The sequence below is a fragment of the Electrona antarctica genome, assembly GCF_951216825.1.
Source record: "Electrona antarctica genome assembly, chromosome: 18".
Classification (NCBI taxonomy): Eukaryota; Metazoa; Chordata; class Actinopteri; order Myctophiformes; family Myctophidae; genus Electrona; species Electrona antarctica.
The window spans coordinates 19,643,766-19,661,513 of NC_136799.1; the positions used below are offsets into that span (position 1 = coordinate 19,643,766).

General features: G+C 44.4%; 1 protein-coding gene across 3 annotated transcripts in view; it reads left to right on the top strand.

The window, feature by feature from the left end:
• Positions 1 to 16,725, top strand: part of numb (NUMB endocytic adaptor protein) — a 70,584-nt gene extending 53,859 nt beyond the window's left edge. The window contains exons 4-11 of one of the 3 annotated variants that reach the window (XM_079527181.1): positions 5,220 to 5,252; positions 6,106 to 6,180; positions 8,111 to 8,251; positions 8,572 to 8,776; positions 10,247 to 10,558; positions 11,487 to 11,630; positions 12,014 to 12,160; positions 14,210 to 16,725. In XM_079527181.1, coding sequence (XP_079383307.1) covers positions 5,220 to 5,252; positions 6,106 to 6,180; positions 8,111 to 8,251; positions 8,572 to 8,776; positions 10,247 to 10,558; positions 11,487 to 11,630; positions 12,014 to 12,160; positions 14,210 to 14,967 — 1,815 coding nt within the window. In that variant the 3' untranslated portion in view covers positions 14,968 to 16,725. The remainder of the gene's footprint in view (positions 1 to 5,219; positions 5,253 to 6,105; positions 6,181 to 8,110; positions 8,252 to 8,571; positions 8,777 to 10,246; positions 10,559 to 11,486; positions 11,631 to 12,013; positions 12,161 to 14,209) is intronic. The other 2 variants (XM_079527183.1, XM_079527182.1) reach the window with 2 other exon arrangements.
• The last annotated feature ends 1,023 nt before the right edge of the window (positions 16,726 to 17,748 follow it).

Below are 17,748 nucleotides of genomic sequence, written 5' to 3' on the forward strand. Positions count from 1 at the left end.
TAACTTCACAAAACCGTGATTATACGGGTCAGAAAAACATCCGCCACAAGCTACATATGGTGGTAAATTAATTATGCATTTTTCATCCATCACTTTATTCAAAGTAGGTGTACTGTGGTTTTGTTATTGTTTTTTATTATCACTTACCATCAATTAAATGCTGGTATATCTTCATGGGTCTGATGAACTTGTCATTTTGGCACATTATCAGCATTGTTTGGAGGTCTTGTTATTAAAAAAAAAAAGGAAAATAGTCATCCAGTTAATTTCCGGGATGTACTAGCCACCATGACGGGGCATAAAACAATTGCCCTCTTCATGTCATCCTATTACTCTGTTATGGCCAAAGTCAACATGCTGTCTTGGAACATGTTACCATGCTGAACCCTGTCACGTTTTACCTGCAGGCTCACCTGACCAGGAAACTCTTTAAATCCTCATTGGTGCTGAGTGTAGAACTGCCCCCTGGTGGCAAGTGTCTTTTCTGCCACAAATATTTCGGTTCCAGGAATGACCAAATCTCCCAGGATTAAAAACCAAGAAAAAAGGCCTCTACATTGTCACATGCCGAGTAACTGTTGTAAGCCGGTGAAAGGGAGGCAGTTCTCAAGAAAAAACGTCATCGAGGCCCTGAGGCATCAGCTGCTGTTATGGGGCACTAGAGTAAAATGTGAGAGATCTGTTGGAGGGAGAGGCTGTGGTAGAGAGATTTGGAGAAAATGGCAAAAGAATTGGTCGGGGACATGGATGAGTGTGAATTGGTTAATGAGGGAGATGAGGAGTGAGCAGGAAGTGAGGTGGGGTAGGGGGATCGAGGTGCATAGAAAAGGTGGGGAGGGAGATGGTGTGAGCAAAGGAGTTGTATTGTGTATTTGGGAGTATTGTTCTTCTGTTGCTCTCTGTCTAACATGTTCAATAGTGCTGCCGCTGAAAGGGTGGAGGGTGGGCCGCCCCATGTCGAAGAGAAGTCCTCGCAGCCAAATTAATTTAATTTGTATTGGTAACGGTGCACAAAACAGACTTTGGCATTGGCAAACAGCAAAAACACAACCTTGCCGTCTCACAGCATCAAGTTGATGCTACACAAGGCTGGGAGAAGTGATTGAGCCCCCTCTCTAGCGCCCTGCTGCAATGTGCAGGAAGAAAGAAATAATCGCTTGTGTTGCACGTGTTCAACTTTTCTTGCGTGTGCAGGAGGCTACATGTTGGTGGTCTCTCGCTGTCAGCCCAGACGTTTATATGTTGCATGTGAGACGCTGATGGCAGAGTTCAGTGCTCTGTTTAGCCCTTTCCATTCTCCTCCTGGCAGCCTCAGGACTGTAATGAGGGCTTTCTCACAGCTCCATGACCCGTGACTCACAGGGGAGGTGCTGGAGGAGATGGAAGCTGCACTGCGGCACCACCAGCCTCCAGGCTGCACTCTTTTCTTTTTTTTTTGTATTGCTGTCATCATCACGATGTCACTTCCTGTTGCCACTGGCCCTGGGCCCAGTGTTGGAGGTGTACTCTATGTTCTGTTGAGTGTATTGTTCTCAGAGTTGTTTCAATATCATACCAGTTTTGGAAATGCCTCCGAAGTACACAAGATACCATACCATACTGATCAGATACCATATACTTTGTCACGTGATGATTGCTCATTTACGCTACACAGGCAAACAACATGTGCAGTGTAAAGGTAGTCAGAGCTCTGTATGTATTTATCCTTGATTTATAAAGGGTTTAACCTGAGCCAGACCATACAAGAATTACAGCAATTTATGTGTGTGTGCGTATACGTGTGTGTGTTACCTTTGCACTACCTGTGCGCACATATCAGGTTGCTACTTAGTATTGACAAATGAGGCACTAAGTATCGGTGTCTTCTTCAGAATGATCAGAACAATAACAATTCTAGTTGTTCTGTTGTTTCCAGTGGATAACTGTAGAGCAGTGTAGTTCATCCTGAAAGTCTGGGTGGGCCTCTGTGCCTACATGAGATGCCATCATCAAACCCAATGGTATTTACTTTGTATTGGTAACAGGCAGGAAGTTGTACATCCATCGCCCACAGAGACTGGTGGATGCCAACATTCCTGAGGCACTTTTACTATTTTCCCAGACATATTGGCATTAGGTGTTGATCACCTGCCAAAGTGGCTGGTCCAGTATACAAACTGTCTAAATGTACAGTGGTTTCTTTGCGTTCTGTCTGAATGGTCAGCACACAGATGACTTCACTCATGTGTTTCGCTGGATCGGACTGGTTCTACATTACATTACATTACATTACAGTAACCCGTATACAATTCATTGTATACAAACTATTTTCATTCTCACCAGTTAAACACACTGGTAAATTTGTTTGGCTTTGTATTGATGGGTGGCTAACGTCTATTGAAAAAGGTTGACATATTATAATTTATATGATTTTATGAACATTGTTTAACAACCTGTTTGGAGTACTAGTATTTAACTTTTTCATACTTTAATTTTATACCGGAAGTCAATGGCAGACAAACAGCCCCAAAACCATGTCAAAACATGGAGACTACTGACATAATAGTATTGACGTCATAGATGACTAACGTCATAGACTGGCTACATGATGTCAGAGATCCACGATGTTATTAGACCCTGTCTGATGATCTCACATCGGAACAATGGTTTCCCTTTAAATGACTACAGGAACAGGATTTTACTTTGTAAGCTCAGAGTATGTATGCTTATTCTGGACATGTCACATTTGTGAGTGTGTGTGTGTGCAAAGCTCCTCCCACCACTGTCAGTTGGTTTTAGGATTCTCAGACAACCTGTCAGGTAAAATCAAGTTCCTGCACCCACCTATGATGACTAAGCTTAAAAGTAGATGGCTCGGGTTTGGGTTTTCTTATTTTGATTGGCATAAGCTCTGTCAGATGTTGCCCAAGAAGACATCCTCTGTAATGGATGTTGCACAAGGCATGAGGGCTGTCACCGTTATGCATTCTACGGATGTGTAGGGCGTGAAAACTGACACCAGCGATTTGCCAAATGCTGGTAAAGTTTTGTCTGGCTGACTGTAGGTGTGGGTTGGCAGAATGACAGAACACAGGCAGGTGAATTGTGTGATTCCCTGTACAAGTTACTACACTAATACTGGTGCTGTTTATACAATTGAGTTATCCCCTTGGTATAAGCTTTACTTGAATGTTGAAGGAGAACAGGGCAGGTGCTAGCTACTTGTTTAATATTTACTTTACCTTTTACTCTTCATCCCTGATCTTCACCCAGAACCTGTCCTTTCTCCATCCAACTATCCTCTATTATCTTTGTATAGAATTTCTAAATATCCTTTATATATATATATATATATATATATATATATATATATATATATATATATATATATATATATAGTAGTGTTGAATACTTTAATGTTGCATTGTCATTGCATCTTCTTTTTGGCTTAATTTCTTGTCATTGTTTGTTTTTGTTTTTACTTTTGTTTTGTCTTTTGAGCAGGTTTATGTTATTGTGAGGATCCTGTGACACACCTCTGAATGTCCCTCCTTGTTCCCACACTTCCCTCCCATTCTGGTTGTCTTAACACATTAGAGCAATAGGCTTAACCTCAATTTACTGTCTGTAACTAACTGACTGTACCTCACTGTAAGTGAGCTCTGCATGACTGGTTCACATACACACTAACACTACTTACACATTGGTGTGAATGTCTAAATGCTGGGAACATGTTAAATCATGAATTAACAGGCTATACTGACTACCATCTCCTCCGCCATGGCCCAGTAACAGGAGCTAAGTGGCACACCTTTTAGCTCTGCTAGCAGCAGGGCTCTAACAAAGGCAATGTCACCCTTACTTGAATGTTTTCCCGTCCATTTGGCCAACACTTTGATACCAAACTATATTTCGTAAACTACTGGCTCAGTGGCTGGTCCTCAGAGAATGAACCCTGCTTATTTAGTTGACCCTATGGCCTTTTCTCTAGTGCCACCTGTATGCCAATATACACTTGCACAACTACCAACACAGCCTGCTAAAAAGAAGCATAAGAAAAGATAAATTCATGTTTAGCCGTACAGCTGGCACTGCAGTGACATAAACTTGACCCCTCACTGTGACTCGTGCCATTCAGCAATGAATGCAAGTCTGGACTGACTCCATAGTCCAACTACTGCAGTCTGTGTTGATGAACATCTGGACTGTCTTAAAGTACAGTGGGCATACATGCATGTATAACATGTTCATTGTTTATTGTATTCTCAATTGTCAAGAGGACGTGAAATGTAAGCAGTGTACTGCTACACAGTGTTAATTGTGCAGCCTAACCAGAGAACCAGGCCATGATTATCTGACTCAACTTTATTTAACAATGAATTCTCAGCCTCGTTCACTAAGCTGATGCATGGGTCAAACTATCTTGGTCTGTATTCTCTGTGGGAAATCCGTTTTCTGTCGACCGAACAATCAGAAAATCACCTTGGTCTCTTGGGCATCTGAGGTGACGGAAGAAAAAAGGATTTAGGATTATCACTCCCTACTCCCACCTCCATGTCCTCCCAGCTACTCTCACCTGAATCTCAACCTTATCTCCCCTATCCAGAAGGGCTCTGATGACACAGCTGTGGGAATCCTGTAGTCTTGTATCATAGGGTGTCTGATACGCTCCCAGGCGGGGGAGAATGTGTGTTTGTGATGGGGGGGGCGAGGAGGGCTGCAGCTCTGCAGGGAAAGCAGTGGAAATATCTTGGGGAGTGATGGTGTTGGGGATGGGGCATTGAGGTGTAATGTCTGGTGGACTGATCATTCGCAGGGTGGTAGAACTAACAAGCACCAATCATTGTGATGATGATACTGGCTTTAAGATCACCTATCACCCTGGCTGTTAATCTGGAAATTGTCTTGATACCCACCATCCCACTTCCCCCATGCCATTCCATTTGATCGCATCCATTACTCACTCACTCACTCACTCACTCACTCACTCACTCACTCACTCACTCACTCACTCACTCGTCCAACCATTCACTCAATCGCTTACCATCCACTCACACGACCCAGCTTCTCTTCCACCTCGACCCCAATCGAATCCAAACACCCACCGCTTGGGCTCCTCCTCGGTACATTTTGTAAGAACATCATCGGTAACCTCTCCATACCTTGTTCCTTCCCCCAATTCTCCCACCCTGACCCCTTCTTCTCACCCCGCCCCCCTCCTTATCAATTTCCACTTCCAGGACAGGAAATTCTTCAAAGGCTTCTTTTCAAAAGTAAGTTCTGTTTTGTGTGCGTCTGAGTGTGTGCTTCTGTTCTTTTCTTTTCTTTCTTATTTTATTTTATTTATTTCACTTTTCATGTCTCACATCACCCTTTCGATCACAACCTCTGAAAGCGGGAAGAGAAACACACTCGACATGGGGGTAGGGGTTTGGATTTGTACTGAAACGGAAGCAAACACTGTGTGTGCGTGTGTGTGACAGGTGGGGTGGGATAATGGTAGGGCACTGTGTGTGTTTGGACGTCTGGGCGCGCCCTTTCTCCCATCAGCTGCTCTTCCACAGAGCTGGAATGGAACAATGAGCAGTTTGTGTTGAATAAGTGTTGTCTGTGTTTGAGCGTGCTGTTGTCATTATCCTCGTTGTTTTAACACACGGGCCACCATTGTCTACTTCCTTTCATTGTGCCCGTGTTCACATCATCATCATCTTTGATTTCCTTCGTTACATTTTTGGGTTCTCGGTCACAACGCACGGCAACACTGGAAACACCTACTCACGACTTCGGTCTTCTTCACTTCTCTCACACACGGTGCCTTTCCTCTTGTTTCCAGGTGCCGTGTGTGTGTGTGTGTGTGTGTGTGTGTGTGTGTGTGTGTGTGTGTGTGTGTGTGTGTGTGTGTGTGTGTGTGTGTGTGTGTGTGTGTGTGTGTGTGTGTGTGTGTGTGTGTGTGTGTGTGTGTGTGTGTGTGTGTGTGTGTGTGTGTGTGTGTGTGTGTGTGTGTGTGTGTGTGTGTGGGTTGAAGGTCAGTCCATTTTTTGGGGGTTGGTGGAGAGACTGGTCTTTGATCCATCTCTGTGTTTCTCACTTGTCCATCTCTCTCCTCCCTGTGTGTTTTTTCTTCAGGCTGGGAAGAAAGCGGTTCGTGCTGTGTTGTGGGTGTCAGCAGATGGCCTCCGCGTTGTAGACGACAAAACAAAGGTAATGAACACTGAATGCATGTGCCCCCCACCATTTCATTTGAAATGTACCCATTCTACACTACAATGTTCAATCAATCCCCTCCTCCCCACACACAGCAGTCTCAGTATCAATGAGTCAAAGAAGCCTGAATATTGTTCATATTTTCTATCTATCTTTATCTTTACTTTTATCTATATGGGGACTCAGAAAACGGACAGGACGTATGTATTTTATTGGTTTTTAATAAAGAGGAAGTGTTTCTTAACTTGGTTGAAGCAGTTTATACAGGAAAGTGAATTGCTGTCATTGTGGTAAAGCTCCCAAGCTTCCTCCTCTGATGAAATCTGGACTCCGCTGCACTTGCAAAAGCACATCAGACTTGATAACTGAAGTATGATTTCAATGTTAGAGTGCCATCTGTAGGAAGTGAGTTGGTACTACATGGTACTTTAGATAAGAGTTTAATGACCAGGTGCCGCCATTGTACTCCAGAGCCTGGAGTCCAGGCTACCAAAGGCACGGCACCCCTATACCTTCAAGGCCTGATCCGACCCTACAACCCCTCCCACTCACTCAGATCAGCTAACACCGGACAGTGGCTCCAAAACGGTGCCATTGCAGTCAGAACTGCAGACTTTTTTCCCCAATTTTCCGCCGTAATCTGAAGACTCACCTCTTCAGACTCCACCTCACCCCTTGCCGCCTTCTCTCTCTCTCTCTCTCTCTCTCTCTTGATTGATTTGATTGAATGAATACTCTATAGAGATTATGCGTGTGACATCATCATCAAACCCGGAAGTTATGCAGGAATGCTTACTGATTGGCAAAAAACTACTTTCTGGCCTTGACAGCCCATGCATCCAAAGAGTTAAGTCTTAAGAAGAGTGGCACACACTGATAGCCAAAGTGCCGATTATTTATTAGGATGCAGAGTAGGAACCAATGTTTTGGCAGGTACAACTGCCTTCTTCAGGGTATGCATCCAAACAGAAAAGTCTGATTGCATTAAACAACGTTAAACTCACTTTGCCTGTTGCTTTTCCACTCGATTTGCCACTCGATGTGCCATTCACTTTAAGCATGCGCATACCCTCTATACTTAAATAATGCAAAAAGAGTCAGAGTGCAACAGAATGCTAATGCCAAGGATAACCCAGCTACGCGCTCAGAGCTTGTTTCCATTAGGGTCCTGTGTATTCAATTCATCAAGACATTTAAAGACTAACAATAATATACAATACTAAGCAAAATCGCACCCGTGTGAAGTAAGTGGTGCAACTCCGTGTGGGGGTCCCCAGGGGGGGGGAGGGGTTCCAGACCCACAGGAACGCACCCAGGGTGCCGCCCCGCGTCCGAAACGTTGAGAAATGACTTATCGTGTGGGGGTCCCTCTACTGTACTGTACTGTACTGTCACTGTACTGTACTGGCACACCTGAAATCACCATATATACAGTTAATATGTGCGTGTGTGTTTGTGTGTGTGTTAGGTTGCGCACAGGTGGTGAAAAACGAGCATGCTGTTTTCGTGCTCAGACATACCCAGGCAGCCAGCCAGCTACCCACACACATAGTCACTTAAGGAAGTGGTTTGCACCACTTAAAAACATAATACGAGTAGTAATAAGATGCTAGCGTCTGACCAAGATATGGCTACTATGCATACATATTTGTCTGCATAATCGCTGTCATGACTGTAATTTAGATTATTATATTTAGCCAGATGCCAGGTTCATGGTTTACCTGGTATAGTTTCAGTGTGCAGATTGTTATTTAGCATATTGATTAGACAGATGCTAGGTTCATAGTTTACCTGGAATCCTAGTTTCTTGAGACACTATACTGCTCTCTCTGCATTCTATGTATGTGATTATTTCCATTACCTTGCGTATTGTAAGTAACGTTTTAATTGTAATGTTAACAAGAAAACTTTAAATGTACTCCTGCAGGATCTGATCCTTGACCAGACAATAGAGAAGGTGTCATTCTGCGCTCCAGACCGGAACTTTGAGCGGGCGTTCTCCTACATCTGCAGAGATGGAACCACACGACGCTGGATCTGCCACTGTTTCATGGCCATCAAGGACTCGGTGAGAACCCAAAACAAACACACTGCTACTGTGTAGTACATGGAATAGAAGAGCATATATTTAGAATGGAGTGGAATATGATGCATTGTATCAAAACAAAACAGGATAAAAACATATATTTGGCCAGACCCAGGACATGCACTGACAGATGTCAGTGCATGTCTACTCTCGTCTATTCTAGTCATGTATTCTAATTTATATTGCCATTGAAAAAAGAATCCTCTTTGGATATATTTATAATAAATATTACAAATTGTAATGTTTACGGCATTCAAAGACCTGATGGGATGGACGGTGTTTGTTTTCATGTGCTTCCTCAGGGTGAGCGTCTGAGCCATGCGGTGGGTTGTGCCTTTGCTGCCTGTCTGGAGCGCAAGCAGAAGCGAGAGAAGGAGTGCGGTGTGACAGCCACCTTCGACGCCAACCGAACAACCTTCACCCGTGAGGGCTCCTTCCGCGTCACCACGGCAACTGAGGCGGCCGAGAGGGAGGAGGTCATGAGGCAGCTACAGGATGCCAAGAAAGGTCTGCATGTTTGTGTGTTTATACATGTCTTTGTTTTCATGGTACCACTTCCCAGTAGTGCTATATACTACTTACTAAATAATACATACTAGATAGAGATAGATCTTTATTGTCATTGTAACATTTACAACGCAATTAAAAGTGCCAACCAATCAGTGCATCAAATCACTAAAATATCTGAAGACAACGAATACAACAAAATCACACACACTTCCTGCTATTGCACCTTGAAACATGTATTTCACATTAAAACATGTATTGCAGCTGTTATTGCACAAACCGTTATTGCATGTAACTTAAAACATGCAGTAAAACATGTACTAGCTGAAAAAGTCTGTATTTGTGCTTTTATGAATCGGTGAATGATCTGTATTTATGTGTCCTCTTACTTTCTGGGTGAAATGCTTTTGTGTAGTTTGTTAGTCTATAGCAGGGGTTCTCAACGTTTTTGGCCGGGGACCCCCGGAAATGCTTTGGCAATGTCTCGGTACCCCCGCCACGCCCCCTCCCGACCCCCAATATAAATTGACTGCTACAATAACCTTAACCCATTTTGGGCGGGAACCCCTTTTGGTGTTTTAAGCATTGTTATAATTTAGCTATTGAAAAAGAGCAGATCTACAAGCTCATAGCGCGCCACCAAGTGGCGCGCTACGAGCTTGTAGGTCTGCTATTTTTTTTAAATCGTGAAAATAAAATTTGCAAAAAATCTTATTTTTTTTTAAATTTGGGGACCCCCACGGGTTGAGAACCCCTGGTCTATAGCAGTGTGACTGGGCAGCCTCGGCTAGGGATTAAACCCCACTGGGGCCACCTGTGGTAATGTACGCAGTGTACGCAGTATGCACCACTTTGGATTTATTTGAACTTCATGCTTTGTTGCTGAAATAATACAAGCCAATGCTTCCCTCTCGCCACTAGGCCAGCATTGATTGTATTGATAAGTACACTTAAAATGTATCTAAATTATTATAGACATCTAGGTTATATTATAATTAAATTAAATGTATAAATCCAACCATATGATGTTTACATTTACAATTATTTACTGCCTCTTTAGCCATCGTAATTTATAGGAAGCGTTTTGAAAACATTTAAAATATTTTGAAGCCTACCTGCCCAAAATAGGTTGAAAGTAGTTGGATCTGTTCCCCAGCATTAGGGACTTACATTATGGTCAATGTAGCATTTTGTTTTATTTGACATAGCTTCTCCAGAGTGTGTTTATGAGAACATAAACTAAACATTAGCAGTGAGAGGTATGAAACATTAAAACCACAGAGCATTCACAGAGTACTGTAATTGAGACTAAAGGTCAATACATGCTTCCGATGTCTGAAAAAACGTCCGTCCGAGGAATTGATTACCCTCCAATTTGCGATGCTACCTTCTGGATGGAGTTTTGTTGTTTTATGTAGAATGTAATCTAGTCTTTTCTAATGTAAATCTGATCATCCCTTCCTGCAACAGGTGAGACGGACATAAAGGCTGCTGTCCCTGTAAGCTCAGCCTCGAATGCAGCCGCAGCCAACTCATCGAATGCCCCTCAAGGCTCCCCTTCATCCCCATCCTCGTCCTCTCCACCCCTGTCAGGCGGCATCCTGGGGCCCCAGGTTATCCCCCGCCGGCATGCACCTGCTGAGGCCCTGGCCAGGCAGGGCTCGTTCCGAGGATTTCCAGCCCTCAGCCAGAAGACCTCGCCCTTCAAACGGCAGCTGTCGCTGCGCAGCGACCTGCCCTCCACCATGCAGCGCAAGACTGACTTCCCCATCAAAAACACAGGTGAGTCATATGTCATAAAACTGTGGTTTTAGTTTGCCTTCTCACAGATGACTTTTCTTTATAGTCAGTAACTTCTTTCCAAAGCAAATGCAACAGTGACTGTAAAAGAGTTCAAGCAGAGAGACCTCAGTCACACAGCTTACACTTACCTTGTTGTTTGCCCTTTTGTTTCACCAACAACACCTACAAGAAGTAAATGGAATGTCACCCACAAACCTCTGTGTAACCACTGTGATTAATTTACAGGCCTATTATATTTTCAGAACTGAAATCCTCGAGTCTACCTCAACATAATAGCTGCAGGTAGCGCAGATAAATCAACCAGCCAAAGCCAAGATCTGTTCCCTCAAATCTCCTTTTGCTTTTTTTGCTCAAATGAAAGTGGGTGATGGGACACGGTGGCACAGTGGGTAGTGCTGTCGCCTCACTACTAGAAGGTCCTGGGTTCGATTTCCGCTGGGGACGCTGTGGGCGCTGGGGGCGTGTTCTCTCCTCCACGTCATCAGTGCCCATAGCCGAGGCGGGGTTGACGAAAGGGCCTTTCTGTGTGGAGTGTGCATGTTCTCCCTGTGTCCCCTAGGCCTAGGGTAGGTACCCTCACAAAAAACATTTAGAATGTAATCCTGGTCTCTAAACTACCTCCCCCTGTCCAGAAGTCAGTCCGCTGCCCTCCCCAGGTTGGCAGAGGAAGTGTAGCGCCCAGGATTACATTAGATAATTGACACTGGGATAAAAAATATCAAAAATAAAAATAAAAGTGGGTGGTTGATCTCTCCCCTTCATATTTTCATCTTTATTTTGGCACATAGTTTCATTAGCGGAGTGAAGAAGGTGTAGGGGAGAAACATCCACAGGTCCTGTGTTACCCTTTATTGGACTGACATACAGTATGCTTCATTAAATCTGTTCTCTGTTGTTCCTTTTGCAGTCCCAGAAGTAGAAGGAGATGAAGACAGCATCAGCTCGCTGTGCACCCAGATCACCACAGCGTTCAGCGGGCCCCCAGAGGACCCCTTCTCCTCGGCACCAATGCCTAAACCGGCCTCGTCCCCACAGTCTCCTGTCGCCCCAGGTAACCTCCTGACTTATTAAAGACTTTAGTTTGGAGTGTGGCTTTAACACATGTTCACAACAGACAAATGAGACAAAATTTACAGAAAAATATAAGACCATTTAAATTGGCTTTATTAGACGCATTGAATTAGGTAAAGTGCAGAAAATTACAGAGGGACGTTGAAACATGTAGTGTTTCTGTCTATTTCAAATGTAATCTGTTAAACATAATATTTTCTCAAATGTATAACATTAATGTGTACAGGTATGTATGTATGATGCATGTCAAATACTTCTAATTTATTGCATGTGAATGTTACTGCATGTCTAATATTTAGCTTATGCTACGACATCCACATCACAAGCTTGCCCGTTCTAGCATATATCTCTTATCTGCTGTAGTGAACGGCACAGCTCCCGCCTTCCCTGTTGCGACTATTGCAGCTACTGCTACCGCTAACCCCCCAGTTCTGCCCCCTCCACTGCCTGCTCGAGACACTAACCCCTGGGCTAAGAGCCCAGCAACGGCCCCTGCCTCAGCCCAGCCAGGTAAGCAAGAGGGAGAGGAGCGGTTCACATGTGTCTCATCTCATCTCATTCACATGTTAATATGCATGTCATGTGATATGCTCTGGAGTATGCCGTTGAAATGAAATCCAAAGTCACATGCATGTTTCTAGTTGGTCTTGCACTAGTCTCTCACATGTTTTCTATCGCACTATTGCACTGACTTTCTATGAAGTCTGATTGTCCCTGTATTTGGGGCAATTATATACTGTAAAGATTCAATGTTAAAGGTGGTGTAAGTGATATTTGTTTTGTTAAAATAGGTGTCAGGAGAGAGTCTCCTGGAATTGGAAACAAAATAAATAACTAGAAAAAGTGCCCCTTGGGGCACAGGTCTCCACCAGGCCAGGTCAGGTTGTGGCCTCCTGGTGGTGCTATATTAGGCTGAATAGACCCAAAACCCCGATGACCTTGGGATACATCACTGAGGATACGTCCCAGTTGCATCCATGCGATGTATTTTCGTTCTGAGGTATTCTATTTATAGTGACTCATAGGAATAGACTGTGACAACCAGGTATAGTCTGGTGACCACCGGAGAGACGGGTGACAGCCGGAATGTAGACGGCATCCCAGGAGCAGTATGGGTTAGCGCCCCAGCCTGCATCCTCCGTGAGGAGGAAGCCCAAAAACCTTCGGTGAGGCCTTTAGGAGGTCCATTCGAGCTGCAAGTGGAGCCTGCAGTACTACCGTTGCCCGTAGGAGGGGCCCGGACAGGAGTCAACCCACAGAGCCTAGTCCCTCCACATGCCAGAATAGTACCTCTCAGTCCCGGCATAGTAGTTCCGGAGTGGTCCCAACGGATTGTGTAGCCCTGGTCTTTCCCTAGTGGGTCTGATCGAGGGTAGTTACTGGGACGTAAGTTGAGACTTGATCACCCCGGCTGGGTCACCCGAGTGAGGGGTATGATGTTTGCGAGACCCGAAACCCTGATGACCTTGGGATACATCACTGAGGATACGTCCCAGTTGCATCCATGCAATGTATTTTCGTTCTGAGGCCAAGGTGAAAAGGGTGCCATTTCTTCTTACTTCTTGGATGGCAATTGGATAATTTGAGGCATTTTGTTACAAAAATGTGTTTTGAAAAAAATCCACCTGTTGGTGGCGCTATAACAGCCTAGTAGGAAAGTCTGTGAAAGATTTCACAGAAATTGCATGCGGCTTTTTGTTCCAAACGGGCCAATCCTGCAAACTTTGAAAGCCAATGTTAGCCAATTAGGATGGAATATGAAATATCGGACAGATCCGTCTTGAACACATGACTATAGAGATAATGTGTAACGATTTTTTTAATGTTTTTTTTGTGGCTTTCACCTATTATTTTATATTTTTATGGAGGGACAGACAGTAGGCTGACAGGAAATGGGGAGAGAGATGGGGGGGTGACATGCAGTAAAGGCCGTCGGGATCGGGAGTCGAACCCGCACACTGCCAGACTGGATTACCAGCCAAGGTGCCTGGACCGCTGAGCCACGGCCCAGGCCATACTGTGTAACGATTTGCAGGAGTTTTGGACAGAATCTGGAGGAGTAATAGCAAAAAATGTGGTTTACAAATGTCTGCCTCATGGTGGCGCTATAACAGGCCGTTCTGGAACATTTGGGGCAGAGGTTCATCGTTGGCATCCAGGGACTGTGTGTGCAAAATTTGGTGTGCAAAAGGGCAAAACATACTCTCTCCCCATGCCTTCGGCCTGGTGGAGACAATTAACAGACAAAATTGGAATTGGAAGCTGATGAATGAGCTTTTTAATCCAATCCAGGAGGTTCTCTCTCGTGATTGGACAAAATGGTTAACCCGACCTGAATATGTATTATTTATTAAGAGCTGGAGCGATAGGGAGACTCAACAAAAACAAGGCACAGAATATAGAGCTTTAACTGAGTTTTAGCTTTAACGTTTATTTTAATGTTTTAAAAAAAAAATCACTAACGCTCTTTAATATTTCTGTGCCAATTTTACCAACACAGACTTGTTTTCTATCATTGATCATTTCATTCACTCACTGTTAACTGCTTTCTGTCAACAGGAAGTGATTGGGCGACCCCTAACCCCGTGATTGTGGTCCCACCCACATCTTCTCCGGTTTTGCCCTCCCACAAACGCACGCCGTCGGAAGCCGACCGGTGGTTGGAAGAAGTGACCAAGTCTGTCCGAGTCCCTGCCCAGCATTTTGCCTCCCCTGTGCCTGTGGCCTCCGTAACACCCGTGGCCTTCATGTCCTCGCTACCCACCGCTGCAGTGCCCATTCTGCCCCCTCGCCAGCCAACCTACCACACCCATGCCCAGGCTCCCTACCCGATGTCCAATGGCCTGCCATTTCCCCAGCCCAATGTGCCCGTGGTTGGCATCACGCCGTCGCAGATGGTGGCTAACGTGTTTGGCTCTGCTGCGCAGCCTCAGCCGCCCTTCTCTGTCCCTGTCCTGCCCATTGCCACCATACCACAGTATGACGCCCATACCGCAGTTCCTATCGGCAACGTCAGTCCATTCAACAAACCCCTGCAGTCGGCTGCGGCCATCCATCTCCCCGTCCCAGCCCCAGCTCCCTTCCAGCCGTCAAACGGCACTGCGGCCTTCAATGGGGCAGATGGCTGGGCCTCTGCCGCCCACGCCTCAATACCGGCTCCGTCCTCCCCGGCCCAACAGCCCCCCTCCCAGCCGCCGGCAGACGCCTTCGAGGCCCAGTGGGCCGCACTGGAGAGCCGATCCCGCCAACGCACTACACCCTCACCCACAAACCCCTTCTCCAGTGAGCTGCACAAGACCTTCGAGATCCAGCTCTGAAGATTCGGGGGAGGATGTGGGGGTTTAGCGTTTGGGGGGAGCAAAGATATGGAAAAGGACCGGTTGATGATAATACTTTGAGTAGAGAAGGCTGGGAAGAGACTGGAGAGAAGGGCGGAGACTGGACACTGCCCTCTGTCTCTCTCTCTCTCTCATTGCTTCTGTGGGCAAGCAGAGAGGGGAAAAGAAGCTGGGAGTATAAGTGGGGCATTCAGTAAATCATTATGGAAGCAAGAGCTCTGGACAAAAAACAAGTGGCAGTCATTAAGGGGCGCAGCTCACCAGGCATTTCATTAGCATCTGTATTATATTTGTTTTTGTCATCGCTTCGGATTGGCCGTGGTCACCCTGTGGAGAGCAGAGCTGAGCCCCCTCTAACCCCCTCTTCTCAGCCCCTACTATCTCAGGAGGGACACATAACGAGCAACTCGATTCAGGTGTAGTGCCTCCTATCCCCTCCCCTGTTCCCCACCACTCACTCTCCCCTAATGCAGCTCCTAACCTCCCCACCTCACCCCCCCTGGTTTGGCAGGAGACAAGACTCTTCCCTCACCTGGCAGATGAACTGCTGTAAGCACTGAGACGAGAGAACCGAGCTTCCAAGACAGACCAGAGGTTCTCATTAAAAAGAAAAGAAGAAAATAGACTTCAAAATCAGAAGAATAAAGAGAGAATGCCAAAATCTTTATTTTTATGCATTAAGTATATTTTAAATAGCTTTGAAAATCTTAACAGAAGAGTTGTAAGTAATCTTGCCAAAGGCAAAGGCTAGCTACAGTGAGATGAGTGGATGTGCGTGTATACAAGAAATGACCATATATATTATACATGAATATATATATATATATATATATGTATATCTATAAAGAATCTATCCAGTACACAGGCTCACGACAGTGCTAATTTGTAATGTGATGTAAAGAAAGGTTGTGTGAAGGGACAGCTGCTTTACGTTGATGTTTTTTATTTGGGGGTTTTACCTTATTATTTTTCAAAGAATTATGTTTATTGACGTTCATTACATCCTATGATTGGATGTTCAGCATCACACTGTAAATATAGGGTATCATTGCAGAAACAATCAACGCCCAGAAAACGGTGCCGGTGCCAGACTGGTTACCTCTTATACCAGTGGCTCTCTCTTTACTATCTTTTTTTTATTATTATTGTTTTAGTACTCCTCAGTACTTCTTAATTCATCTGTCTTAATTGTCAGTCTTCATTTCATTTGTTGCAATATCCTCATTTTGTATTTAACACTATGCCCCCCCCCCCCCCCCCCAACACACACACACACACACACACACACTCGATCTTGTTTTTAAATAGTTGATTTCTAAATTTATGTTTTGCACAAGCACTAAACATAGTTGATTATTTGACCTCACAGGGGACTATGACGTAGTCTGTGGCTGCATTATCTATAAAAGCTGTGGCCAAAAGACAGGGTTGCTCTGCTCGCCCCTAAAGCTACTAGCTACTGTACCACAATGTAGCTACCACTATAAAGCTACAATGTTGTGATGGTTTTGGTCTACTGTTTGCAGCTGAAAGGACAGGGGAGATTCAATCAGTCTGTCTTTCATTGTCTGATTTTGCTTCATCAGGCTTTTATTGTTTGTTTTTTTAATCAAACCTGTGAATATGATCTATTCTCTGATCTTTTGTTTTTGCATTTTGTAATTATTTCATTTATTATATTCCACTTCTTTCCGGAAATATTGAAGCTAAAAGATTGAATAAATTGATGGTGGTAGAGGAAAACATATTTGTCTGTGTTATTTACAAAATATGTATGTAGCACATCATACTGTGAAACATTACCTAGAAAACTTCAACAGTGACTGTCCTAGATGGAGGAGCTGGGGACACTCATCTGTGTAATGTGTGTATAACTTTAATCACGATCACGTGGTGCAAATTCGGTGCCATTAAAGTAATCCTCTGAAGATATGAGAATATTTTCTGTCATATAATAGTCATTGTTGAAGTTTCCTTTAATAAGAAGTTTTTTTCACATACAAAAGTTCGAGTTGAGCTGAGCACCAACTCGAGTACAATACCTTAAACTGGAAGAAAGCTGACTGGATCCCTTGATACAGTGAAACCTATTTAAACATGTCATAAGGCAAACAACATGGGTTACACGCAAGAACAAGTTCCCCAATATCAGCCCCCAGAGGCCATGTTACAGTTACAACCAACTGGACCATGTAGCCCCTTTCGGGACCCTTACCGTTTCTGAAGTTTGGCCGACGGTAGGGTCCCCGAGTAGTTCTTCCACTCTCCATGGGAGACAGATGTACATAGCCTCTGTTCACGCCGTGCTGCGCTCCGCTTGAGTGTCGGTGAGATGTTTCAAAGATGCATAAAACGGCTATAGGAGACCGCCGTAACGTGTATGAAATGGCATTAAGCGCCGATGCCGTTAAATATTTTTAATCTATCACTTCTTGGGTGTGTCCTGTAACTCCTGTTACCACTAACCCAGGTTTTTGAAGGCAAAACAACTCCAAAGCTTTATATGCTAGAAGGCTTTCTTACTTTTCTTACCTTTCTTTGTAGTTGTTACATCCCCACCAAAGAGGTCCAGGTGTTTTTGTATTGGCTATTTCCCTTACCATAAGGCCTCAATGAATTGCATTGAATTGGAATTGAATGGGGATATGGGGTGTTGTGCTAATTCACTTATTTGCATCGAAATAAGAAGTAAAGTGTGCCGCTTGGGATATTATTACTTGCGCAAGCAGAGCGTGCAAGTAATGTTATCAGTCAGGTGCT